Source organism: Thermobia domestica, chromosome 1 (genome assembly GCF_964235325.1).
Source record: "Thermobia domestica chromosome 1, izTheDome1.hap1.1, whole genome shotgun sequence".
NCBI lineage: Eukaryota > Metazoa > Arthropoda > Insecta > Zygentoma > Lepismatidae > Thermobia > Thermobia domestica.
In genome coordinates, this window is record NC_137454.1 from 98350522 (window position 1) to 98363683 (window position 13162).

The following is a 13162-nucleotide window of genomic DNA, read 5'->3' on the forward strand; positions in this document are numbered from 1 at the left end:
TTGTTTGATTCTCGGTGTTACATTTTTTAATCAAGATACCATGCTTGAATGTTTTCATGTTCACACAAATGTAATTTCGTTATGTTTGTTCCTTTTCCCATACCTTAAACATACTTTATAGAAAAAGAATTAACAAAATACTGTATGGTCAGGCGGTGTCTTATATTTTCTAAACGACAAATTTTACGGGTCGATGAAATTTAGTCTTATCTTTTCTGTGATTCAGATGCGTTTGTAGTCTGATAAACCTTGTAGTTATCTTTCAGTTCAATGGCTGACACAGACAGACGTAAGTAACAAGCGAGAAAAAATACAGATCTGTGATAAAAAAAAAGGTATTAATATATGTTTTCTTTGTATTGTACATGTCTTTATATACAAAAAAGAAAATTTACATCTCCTTTTCGTTTCTTTCTTTTTTTATTATCTTTTAACAGCTTGTCCTGAACTCGATGCATAAATATCAACCTCGCATTCATTTAATTAAGCGACCAGATTCTGCTGGTTCGTCTCCCGTCACCGACCTCGAAGCCGAAGAATTTAAGACATTTATCTTCCCTGAGTCTGTATTTACAGCGGTTACTGCCTATCAAAATCAACTGGTAAGTACAAACATCTTATGACAATATTTTGTTGCCCATTCACGTACTTAGGTAGTCAAGAGTTTTGCGTGCTACCCCATTTTATGGATGCATACTTCTATTATTCATTAAATATAAACTTCTGTTGCCTTAGAAAGTGTTTCTTAAGTTCGGAATGGAATCGATGGGTGCAGATTGACTTTAGGGGTTGAGTAAAAATACAGCATGGGGACACATGGCATAAAAACTTCAGTGCACGAGCTAACTTAAAAACAGAAACTAACTTCTGCTAGATGTTTACTAAAAAGCATGAATGCTATCTAATCGAGTTAGGACAGGCGCGTCAGCGACAGTGAATAAACGCTTAAACTAGGTTAGTAGAAAAACCACTTCATATGGCATAAAAACACACCTTGAGTCTAGCACAACTTTGCGATACTTCTATAATCATTTTGTACATTGTCTTCACACAGCACTTCACTTTATTATGTCTTCCTTATGGAATACTACATGGTAAAGAGCACACTTTGCATTTCGAGTTACTGTATTATATATCTGAGAGGTAAGATCCTGATATATTTTGATTACTTACACAATACTTTGTGGGCATATTCCTTCGCAGATTTTACAATTTCAGCCTATGGTACAAATATGTATGATGAAAGTTAACATGGAATGAGGGGAAGTTCAGTAAATCTTAAAAATCTTAAATATGTAACCAACACATGTAATATTACGTTTCCACGTTGGGTTGATGGTGTCTAAGGCCGTTGTATACAAAGGGCATTAGATGTCTCTCCCACTTTAAAATTGCCTTTAGTTCTCCAATTGGCATTTATTCCGAAGTTGGGCGTCCGCTTTCGCCACGTTTATTTCGCTGTGATCTCCTTTCCACACTTTCTGCAATTTGTTATTAGATTCATTAATCCGTGGTCTTCATAAACTTTTAAAACTTTTGCTCGTTATCAACGTATTGCTTCACAAATGTTTAAACTGTTAGTTCATTGCCCTTGTACATTCGCCATGTTGATAACATAAATGCTCGTTTCTTTCCCACAATGCAACTGTTCGGTTACCTTGCGCCAAGTAGTTCCCTCCGCTCGTCGTATAGTCCCATGTTTATAACCGCTTATATATAACAAATAAACAGATTTTTCGAGACTTATATATTATCAAGCACACAAACGATCACATTATCCATATCTTTCCTGTAAATTTTAAAAATTTTGCTGGAAACGGACGCCCAACTTTGGAACTTAACCCCTCCAATTTTATGCAGTCTTTTCGATAATATTTTTTTTTTCTAATTGTGTATTTGATTGCTTTTGGTTGGTCTATAGCTGCTACTCCCAAACTGTAGTCCATATACCACAAATGGTCCTCGATGTATATCATTGAAGTCTCCCCAGATTGAAGTTTAGTCAAAAAGAAAAATAAAGAGAGAAAAATTAAACTAAAATGAATTTCATATCTCACACATGAACTGCAGTTGAAAATAGCTCTTTTCATTGATCTAGCAGCTAGCATGCGCGCCTTTGGTGCACGGAGTCCCTTGTTCGATTCCTAGTGTAGGCCGGATAAGAATATATATTTCTCAAATAATAACGACACATTGACACCAAATGTAAACATCCCACGGCCGTAATAAGGCGTTTCGTTTAAAAAATCTTTTTCGGCATTGTGGCATAATATGGCAACACTGGGGGTACTAGACGGTGTCCATATATGTGGATGGCCACTAACTATTCTACAGATAGAAAGTTACGTACAAACAAGGAACTTGCAAATCATTCAGGAAGTCATGGCCAGACGTAGACAGATTACTACGTTCCCTCAATGATTTGCAAGTTTCTTGTTAGTTTGTAATAGTTTATCTATACAGTAGTTATAGTCATTCATATGTGTTGACACTGTCTGGTAGGTCTACAGCCAGTGATACCATATTGCGCTATAATGCCAGAAAACAGTTGTTGTTTTCACATGCCATTATCATGGCCATGAGATGTCTATTGTACACTTGGTGTCAATATGTCGTTCTTGTTTCAGAACGATATGTATATTCCTACTCAGCCTACATATCAACATCACATTTATCAACACAAACACACACAAAGCCACAGCTGCCTTTAATTCCTGATTTTACACTTTTCCTGAAAATATATATATATATATATATATATATATATATATATATATATATATATATATATATATATATATATATATATATATATATATATATATATAAGAATATATATATATATATATATATATTCTTTATCTTCATATGTTTCTGGCATTCGTGAGCACGATCTTCGAAACCCTTATGGCACGGTTTATATCTCAATACACAGTTCTTACCTGGGTGGAAGTTTCATTTCATTCGGACCTATTGTTGAAAAGTTTTGATGCTCCAAAGTTCGGATTGTGCGGTATCTGGAGACAACAACTTAATCCATTTCTGAAGCATCTACTGTTTGTACAAACTGGTTAGACATAACTTAGCACCTGTAAACTTTTATAAATAATTAATTCATCTCTTCTCTTCAACAACAAACACCATAGACACGATTTATCTTCTCTGACTACAGCTCATCAGTAATTTGCTCCTAATATCGTATCTTAAATAAGATAATATCCGTTTAGAATTCTCGAACTATTGAACATAATAGTGATTAATAAAAATGTTAATTCAACATTTTATTGCTGCATGAGACAACATAGGTAGCGACACACTGTTTGAGCACTACTGTTTTAGATAATTATAATATGTTTTTAGCAATGTGGTTGAAAAAAAAAAAAAAAAAACGCGTGGAAAGGATGCAATGGAGTTATATGAGTTGTTTGCAACGGAGATTGCGTGCTGTGTGGGAGTGGATTGGGCTATAAGTTTGATTTGGGTGGGGTTGTATGCCATGTCTGCTGCCTATTTTTTGATGCCGCGTAGGTATTGGTTATATTTAGTTTTAAATACTGTATTTTTTTTTGTGTTTGGAATGTATAGTTTAAGTTTGTTCTTTGCAACATTAATTATTTTTTCTTCAACATCAATCTGATATGAATTGTCATCGAGTTTATTCAGAACTGTGTGTGGGCCTGTATAAAGTTGCCTCAGGGGTCCACTTTTATTCTTCTTTGTGCTGAGTCTTTTCAAAAGAACTTGGGAACCGGGAATGAATTGGGTGGGGGCAGTAGCGTACACAGGAATTTATTTCGGGGGGGGGTAACTAAATATGAAGTTATTTTATATTAAAATTGCTAAAATTGCCCCTAAAATTAGGCTAAATTTTTAAAAAGTCGAAATTTCGGGGGGGTCCGGACCCCCGTGTCCCCCCCTTCCGTACGTCCCTGGGTGGGGGTGTTTTTGGCTTCCTCTTTTTTTTATGCTTTTGAAAAAATTGTTCCCTCCTGAATTCTATTAGGTCCCGTAGTTTTTTGAGCATAACTAGCCTGGCATTGATGTTAGTGGGAGGTGTATTATTATGAAGAAAGTTCTGAATTGGGAATTTCACTTTTTTTTAAAATAAAATGTGAAATGGTGAAGCCCCAAACTGTGTTAATGGAGTGTGATTAATTGTAGCTGTAGCCTTGTGTAAATGCAATGGCCACTGTTTGTGGTCTTGTCTGGTAAGAAATTTGAGGGCTGTTTGCAAGTTTGAAATTTTTGATTTTACTTGTCCATGTCCTATGGACTTATGCAAATTCGGTAATGCGTATATGGCCTTAATGCCTAGAGAATTGAGAAATGCTTTTGATTTGGAGCTTACGTGACTTGTTTGCTGGTTTAGACGTAAATTGCGCATGACGCCGTAGGGTATAATTATGTTAGTTGTAATGAAATCTATGAATGCATCTGCAGTAGGAGATTTTATAGGTTTAGTGACCGTAAATGATGATACTTGTTCCTCACCTACGTAAAAGTGTGTGTATTCGTCACCCTGTGATGGCATAAGCTTGCCACATATATCTATGGTCCAGCAGTCGAAGAGGTCACCCGTCGGTATTCTTTTGAGCATTAGCATATCGCCAGGGGAGCCATGATTAATAAAAATGTTAATTCAACATTTTTGAGTATTGGTAGTCAGTATTTTACTAAAGTTAATTTAAAAATAATGTTTTTTATCTCTTCTCTGAGGAAGTAAGTAAAAGAACCAGGAATTATACTTGAGCAAGCAACTTTTATTAACACTGAGAGAGAGTATATGAAAATGCAAAAATACAATAAAATTACATTGAAATAAAGAGAATTTTGTAAACACAAAATATTATACACGAGAGACCATATTTGGCTTAAATTCTTTTTTAATTAAAATTTTACAAAAAAAAAAGTCTTACATAAATGTTAGGCAAAATCCTCTCACCCACATGGCCAAATAACTTTTTCTTCGTTTTTGGCTGCTTCCGTCCCCTTAGCCAGCCTGGATTTTCCTTATATCCCCCACTTTATTATGGTTTTTACAATTAAAAGGCCTTGTTTTTTGTTTATTTTGTCCCTTAAGCCAAGTTATTTTAACAAAACATTTTAATAGTTTATCTTTTTAAAATTTATTTAACCACAAATTATCTTATTTATTTATTTATTTTTTCTTTAAATCTGTTTCCCAACACAATAGCTAACTCATTTTAGAACGCGTCGACTCACAATTGTTATAAACAAAATCATTTAGCAAGTAACTAGATTGCGTACCTTATTTCTCTGATACTTTCAGTCCAACTCCCAACAGATTACTTTTAAATTATACTGTTGAAAATACTATATTAATAATAGATGCTCATTTTTTCTTGTTTTAATTATAAATTTGCTTTCGCAAGAGACAAAAGTATTATGGTTCGTAGAATATTCTAACTAATAAAAGTGGTCCTCTACGGAAAAAGAAAAAATGTCTTATAGGATTTTAATAGTGACATTACTGGAAAGACAGAATTCATATATTAACACAAAGAATGGTGAATAGTAATAGTAGATTATACAAACAAATTATAGAAAGCTTTAAAAAAAATTGAAAAACATATGGAAAGACATTTAGATATTAGACTATGTTAGGATCTAACACCAGCATTTATCTATCTGATTGGAAGAATGAAGACATTTTTTTTGTTAAAACATTTTTCTGCTAAAAAATAGCAAATCATATACAAAATTTTAGTTATAAAGCTAATGTATAGAATAAATGGAAAGAGATACAAACATAGTTTATGAAATGCAATGTACGAAATAATTAAAATACAAGTTGAAATCATTTGCAGTGACACCTATATCCACCTGAGATCAAGTACAGTAACTCTGCACAGGCGCCATGTTGTATATATACACAAAAGTTTGTTGAGAGAGAGAGAGAGAGAGGAACAGAAAGAGAGATTTTGATGAAAACGTTGTGTGATGCAGTAGCAGTAATGACTGCCACACCAATAATACAACGAGATTTTGCAGAAACGGAATCAGCTACACTTCTACAACTGTTAATTGGGTGCTTACCAGAAGGATTAAAAGCGAAGCAACACAACACGACATGTTGTTGTATAATGCAGAAATATTTCGGAACGCGAGGTAAAACCCAATGCAATGCTAAATTCAAAATGTTATAGGAAAATCCAAACGGAATGGTTAGGTACGAAGGGGACACACATACGAAATTTCCCAATAACATCATATACTCTATGAGTACTGGAAAACGCATGAGGAGGGGGGTAGTGAGTGAGGATGGACCAGTCATAACACGAAACTCAACGCCCGGAAACAAATTAATCACAGCATGGAATGGAAATTGTAATTACTTTCAGGGAACAATTTAGCTGGGACTATTACACGAGAGATTAGCAGTAACAAGGGTGGGATTTCGAAAAGCTTTCTGATACCATAGCACCAATCGTGATACCCTGTATTACAAGAGACAGATTTCACTCCCTTCTCTGCTAACTGCGACTCCCCCTCCGCCCACCGCCCACTCCATCACACAAGCCTAGCGTTAACGATTTGTTGGTGTGGAGCGCCTGCTTTTCCGGGGATTATGCATCATGAGATATTTGGCAGCAGAAGGTCACACAAATCCAGTTTAGAGATTTTTATTTTTTAATTTCTACCCATCCTCCCCAAACTAATCTATCTGCAAAAAATTAAAAACACACACATACACCAACAAACACAATGACGAGGTATCAAAAACCAAACAAAAAAAGGCAACGATTAAAACAAGATTAAAATATGTATGTATGAATATTTCTATGAAGTACGTATATATTGTTGAAAAACAAAGGCACGTGTGAAGGTGCTTGAAACAGTTAAATATGTACTAAATTATTAAAAACTCCCTTAATATGTAAGTGGTAAATAAAAGTAAATATAGAGTATTAAAAAATAATGAAAAGTATGAAAAAAAAAAAGTAATGCGTTTAATTGTAAGATGCAAATATGCTGACCCAACTGTAACATTGGTGCTTAAGGCGAGTGTAAAAAGTTCGCCTATCGTCAACAAACATAGGTTATTCTAAAAGAATTAACAAAATACTACTCAGCGATATCTTTTATGTACTCTAAACGTCAAGTTTTACAGGTCAATTTAACTTTGTCGACTTTGCATAAGAGAAACATGTAGTTTAGCTTTTCTGTGATTCAGACGTGTTTGTAGTCTGTTAAAGCTTGTAGTTACCTTTTAGTGCAATGTTTGACACACAGGGTCGCCAAAGACAAACGAGAAAGAAAATTTTATTTATGAAAAGACAATGAGAGAGAGGGTAGAATCATGTTTGTTAGAATTGCATTAGTAGCCTTACACATACTCCTCATGTGTATGACGTCATTTCGTCTCCAGAAAATTGGATAAAACAGGGTCATGGGTCTGTACTAGTCAGCAGGTCTGGTAAGTCATGCGTCTGCCGGGTTCACGGGTAACGAAGTTCGTGATCATTGCTTCCAAACAATCATACATCTCCACCCTAATCTCTCTACGAAAGGCGAGAGTGGCACAAATGCACTACCAGCTCCAGTTTCAATATAAGTTGAGAAGAAATCATGCCAAAGAAACTAAACTCCTTCATGTGGTGTATACATGACGCTGCTATTAGTTTTTAAATGTATACGTTTCAATTGCTGTGAGTACCCAGTTGCGTTGATTGTTTGGGTATATGGCAGCAATTTCTGATGGACGATACCCAGACTAACCCACCAAACGAAAAGCATAATTTTCTATTGCTACAGTAGCGGTTTTAGTTGTTTGGAAACGGATTCATGTTGTGCTAACCAATAATGACATCGTGGAGTGTTATAAAGAACCTAATTCTCATTGCAAGTCAATAACCTATCCAGAAATGAATTTTGCTCCAGACGTGACAACTAGGAAACAGTTGTTTGCTAGTGTCGCTTTCTGAGTCACAACTAAGACCAATGTATCTGATTCCCACTATCTCTCTTTATATCATTTTCCAAACTTGTGAAACTCTTAGTGAGTAGGCCTACTTACTTCCTGCACTACTGTTGAAAAATACTCCCAAATGGCCGTATTTACGCATATGGCCAACATAGCTCATGCCAGTGCTGTAACTGTTGCGGGGAAAGGGCTGAAATTTTGCTCGGATCATTTTTTTTTTTTCACGGCCCAAGTTGTAGGTCTATGTCTCATTTAGTCTTGGTGTCTGGATGCCGGTCACTTTTGGAATCGGGACCTGCTTCAGCTCCGGCTCGATATCCTCATGTCGCTTAAGTTAGCTCGATCTCACGTCCATTTAAATAGCATTGGAGCCGCTCTCATATAGGGCTCGGGCAAGCTATCATCAATGGAGCTCGCACTCTCTCATGGTCGGGCTCGCGAAATTAGACGTCTTGTTCGAATCTTGTTTCGCCACTATTGATCAAAGGACTGATCTTACAGGTACCATTCTTTAGTTATTCTTTTCTTAAGGGATAAAAGACAAAAAGAACTAAAGCCATTTTGTAGATCCATGAGACCAACATTTTCAATGCCTAAATTTTTAGATATTGTCACCATTCGTTGAAGAAAAAAAAAAGTTTAATTTATTTCTGTTCCAGTGTCAAAGTGTGATTTACAAATAACTTCAACTGTTAATAGAATGATTACGCATCTGTCATTAAAGTCATTAATCATGTGGTGTAAACATACTACCACCTCTGCTAGTGAATAGGAGAAGAGTTTAGCCGTGAGGGGTACTGGGAAAACTGGAAGAGTCGGAAAGAAAAAAGACTGTTGGGAGTTAAGAAAGTTGCTAAATATACACACTTAAGACTCATAAGTGAGACAAGATGGCTTCAAGCCCATTTTTGTGGACCACACACACGCATTACACTGGTACACTAACTACTCGCATGTCATTTGTAACGACATTTACAAACGAAAGGTGACAGAGAGGAAAATCGTTCCTCTCTGTATTTCCGACTTGATGTCACGTATAAATTTCGTGATGAAGTGAAAACATACCTTTATAACCATTTTCACTATAGAGACCTACCTATTCACAATCTGAGAGCAAAAATTATTGTTAATTTAGAAATGAAACCTGTGACAGATTTTTTTTTTTTTAATATGTTGCTTGAGTCGAAAATGAACATTCCATTATAGAAAGCTTATAGAAACTCTTAACATATATGTAACATTATGTAGTCACCGTGAGTAGTATGTGTGTTATCGCTTGAAGATGACATGGCACTTCACAGTGTATTTTTTTATATGTACAGTACAAAAATTAGGGCTACGGTGGCTCAGTGGTAGAGCGTCCACCTCTGGTGCATGGGGTCCTTGGTTCGATCACAGCTCGTGCCAAGTGAGCGTTGTGGTGGACAAACACCGTATGTGTCGGTTTTCTCGGGGTTCTCCCGTTCCCTTTTCATTCCACAAATGCCTTCATTTCTCATCATCACCGTCTCCTTTAGCCTAGCCAGCATAAAAATGGGACATAAAACTGAAAGATGTCCCAGTTTTACGTAATTTCCTTTCAGTATAAAAATAAACAAATTGTTCCTTTTAGCGCAATAAAAAAAAATCTTGAGTTTCACGAAAACTCTGTCCTTCATACATCGCAGTTTGTTCAGCTCAATGTGGACAACCGATTAATATAACTATCTTATCTGTGAATAATATTTTAATTTAACAAATGTTAAAGTTCAAAAGTTAACCATAATTTATCCTCATATTAAATTTGAATCCCCCCTCCCTCCGAAATAAATTCTTGCGTACGTGCCTGATAGTAAACATTATAGTTACTATGTCGTGATATGAGATACACCAGAAATGTTCATAAATTTATTTAAAACCACTCAAAATCACACACCAACTGTTCTATATTATATTGTAAGCCTATAATTACTAATTTACGACTTTCGAAACCATATCAAATGTAAAATCTAAATGAATTGTCAAGTAATAATAACCAACAAATAAACTATTTTTAAGGTAACAAGTAACAGTGTCACGTCTACGCTACATGAAGAACTTTGGTTAGAATATTCAAAGTAACCAAATGCTATGCAACCAGCACGACGTCTGCATACAGTGTTGTTGTATATATCCAAGGGGCAGTTCGTCTTATAATAATGCCGTATAGGAATACTTGAGGGACCAATATCTTCGGATCAAGTGGATGGATTATCTCCCTCAGCGAACTCGATTCATATCTTTTGTCTCCCGGACGAACTGACAGACAGACACACAGACAGACAGACAGAGTGTAACAAACAACATTCTTAAGATATTTTGGGTGAATATTCTTCTGTAAGAAACAGATTAAGAAAAAAAAAAAAGGATGAGAAAATATGTACCAGAATAAGCCTTAAAACCATGCTTCTAACTGAACGTTTAAACATATATGTTCATTACATGATGCATTTTTATGTTTGCAATAATATTCATTTTTCGAACTGAATGCTGATTCCCCTTCTTCGTAAACCCAACAGAGAAGAGAAAGAGCTGGATAAAAGACAGTGGTGACAGGTAAACAAGAATATCGATAGTTTAACCATAAATTTTGAAGATACTACTCGTACTCTACCAGCAGTAAGCGCGCTCTTACGTCATATAGTGGCCAGTTGGAATTATGCTAGGGGATAGCATTTATGACTTTTGGAGGTGTAGCTCTAAGTTGCCTTTTTTAAACACTATTAGCAAATGAGATCACTGCGGTTTTGCCACGTCTTAGTATACGTTCAGTCCACTTAATGCACGAAAGAAATAATTCACCATTCACTCACGTCTGCGTAGCCACATGGCAACATCGCATCACAATCTTTGTTTCATTCGCCATCGACTATGTCCCTTGCTTTAGCTGCCTGTACACAGCGAAGATTGAATTATCTGTATACAAGACATAAAGGCTCTTAATTCTTTTTAGATATTAATACTGTATATGTTTTAAAATAATAATACAGCAAGGTGATGTCGATTGGCATATAAGGTTATTTGCCTATAAGATATTAAAGAAGTATGACAAGAGTTCGTGTATACCAATTAAAATAATCGGATAAAAAAGTCTGACAATGATGTAGCCACTGGTAGCTTAAGTTAGGAGTCTGTTCCCGTCCTAATATCATAATGTTAACAAGCACCTTCGAATCGAAACAAAAAGAGAGAGAAGTATTCTTGCTGGAAGAAGTAGCTTATAGCTATTGCAGAGAAAGGGAAACTTCTTGTGTGGCAAACACATTTCATTCACGCCATTTTGATTTTAATTATGTTGCTACCATGACAAATGCTACTGGAAGAGAAGAGAGAGAAAGAATATAAGATACACAAGAGGATTGGTGGAGAGGAGGGGGAGAGGATATAAGTGGGAAAGGTGGTGCAAAGAATAAACAGGTGTATTTTGTGTGTGACTTTGATGTATCTTATAATCCTTTTAATCTTATCATCTTCCTTTTCTCCCACTTTCTGTTCATTCAAGCTTCACTGTAACCAATGCTTGGGGACAGACGTATTGTAACCTAAGTATACAGTAGCCCATTCTTTATATTACACTTTGGATGTGATATGTGGGGAAAAGAGTTCAACATTCTTATGTGGAAAACGGACAAAAAAGTTTTCAAAAAAAAAAGTAAAAAAATAAGTGAAAGGGAGAAAATATTCATATGTAATTCAAAACTTTGCCCCTGAATAATTTATTTACTATTCTTCGTTATCTCCTACATTAACACTATGTGAAGGATTTTTTTAAAAACACGTCTTTCGGTTCTTCTCGCCCTACGTCTGTGCAGTGATAATTTCAGGATGTGGCTCGGCAGTGGCGGTGGCGGAGAGGGGTATTTCCTCCCCCGGGGCCATGTCCGATCATATATGTTACTAGTATCTTCGCTGTAATACTTTTTACTTACTGTGTATTGAAAGCATCTCCCCACCGGGAGAATATATTCTGAAATCACTACCACAGGTTGAGGGTAGGTGTCCACTCAACTTACGTTTCCTTCCTAACTTTTACTGGGTTTTTCTTCCCTCAGTCCTCTTTTATTATAATCACCTCAGGTGTAACAGGTGCCTGGTTTGATCCCAGTTCACGTGAGCTTTTGGTGGACAACATTTGTGTCCGTGAGTTTCCTCGAGGATCTCACGTTTCCTCTCACATTTTCACTCCACCAATTACTTCATAATACCTAGGCGAATTCATATTTATTAATCAGTCGTCTGCCATAGTCATGGGGCGTTAATTTAATTTAAATATTACATTTCATGTGTTTTAGACCTCGAAACTATGCTATGGATGAGTATGGCGAGTCTTAAGCCAGTCATATATTGTCCAAAAGATAGGACAGCCAAAAGCTGAGATTGTACAGTGAGATTGAACGCAACAAAGCCTCGTACCGCATATTAACTCGAGCACTTATTAGACACTCTCCAACGTCGTAACTGAGACAGACACTCACTGCACACAGGCCTCTCTCTCTCTCCGCATCTTCTGTCTCTCTTTACCTAGGCTTCTCTGGCCTTTCTGGTCAATATGTGCCCAGCCTTATAGAACAACTATGTCCCGGTAATGTAGGTTAGCTGTTGTTCATTTCGCTGAATTATTCTTAGTAGTTACTAGTACGTTTCTTAACTGTATGTTAAAGTATTTATATTCCCTACTAATTTTAATGTATATTTAAAAGATATTAGGCATGATGACGGAAGAATCTCTCTCTCTCTCTCTCTCTCTCTCTAATTTGACTAAAATTATGAAGTTTTAACTCTAACCTTTGGCACATTAGACGATGTCCCTTGTTTGGCTACTGAGAAGCAAAGCAATATGTATTTATAACACGTTATCTAAAAGCTTTGAAGATACGAAGCAAACATCTTTAAAAACCTCTTTCTGTTTCTTGAGTGGTCAGATATACATATTTGACTGTCTTGTATATATAGTAGTTCCAAGGAAATTTTGCTGGTTCCTCTGGCCTTCGTGTATATATATATATATATATATATATATATATATATATATATATATATATATATATATATATATATATATATATTTCGAAAGAAGTTGTCAAGACAAATCTGGTTTCCTTGTTCTCAAGGAATGAATGTCAGTCATATTTCCGTTAGCTATACACGATTGTAGGGGACTTAAAAACTATTAAGACGATTTTCTTTCTTAAAATGATC

At 35.7% G+C, this 13162-nt stretch overlaps 1 protein-coding gene and 1 long non-coding RNA gene across 2 annotated transcripts in view; one reads left to right on the forward strand and one right to left on the reverse strand.

Moving 5' to 3' along the window:
• The window catches only part of LOC145687618 (uncharacterized), a 53705-nt gene extending 50639 nt beyond the window's left edge, over nucleotides 1-3066 (reverse strand). Inside the window, exon 1 of the long non-coding RNA XR_014131685.1 lies at nucleotides 2943-3066. This is a non-coding gene — a long non-coding RNA (uncharacterized LOC145687618). The remainder of the gene's footprint in view (nucleotides 1-2942) is intronic.
• LOC145687615 (T-box transcription factor TBX20-like) overlaps nucleotides 1-13162 on the forward strand; it is a 209383-nt gene that overhangs the window by 152391 nt on the left and 43830 nt on the right. Inside the window, exon 4 of the mRNA XM_081761084.1 lies at nucleotides 438-602. Within this exon, the coding sequence (XP_081617210.1) occupies nucleotides 438-602 (165 nt within the window). The remainder of the gene's footprint in view (nucleotides 1-437; nucleotides 603-13162) is intronic.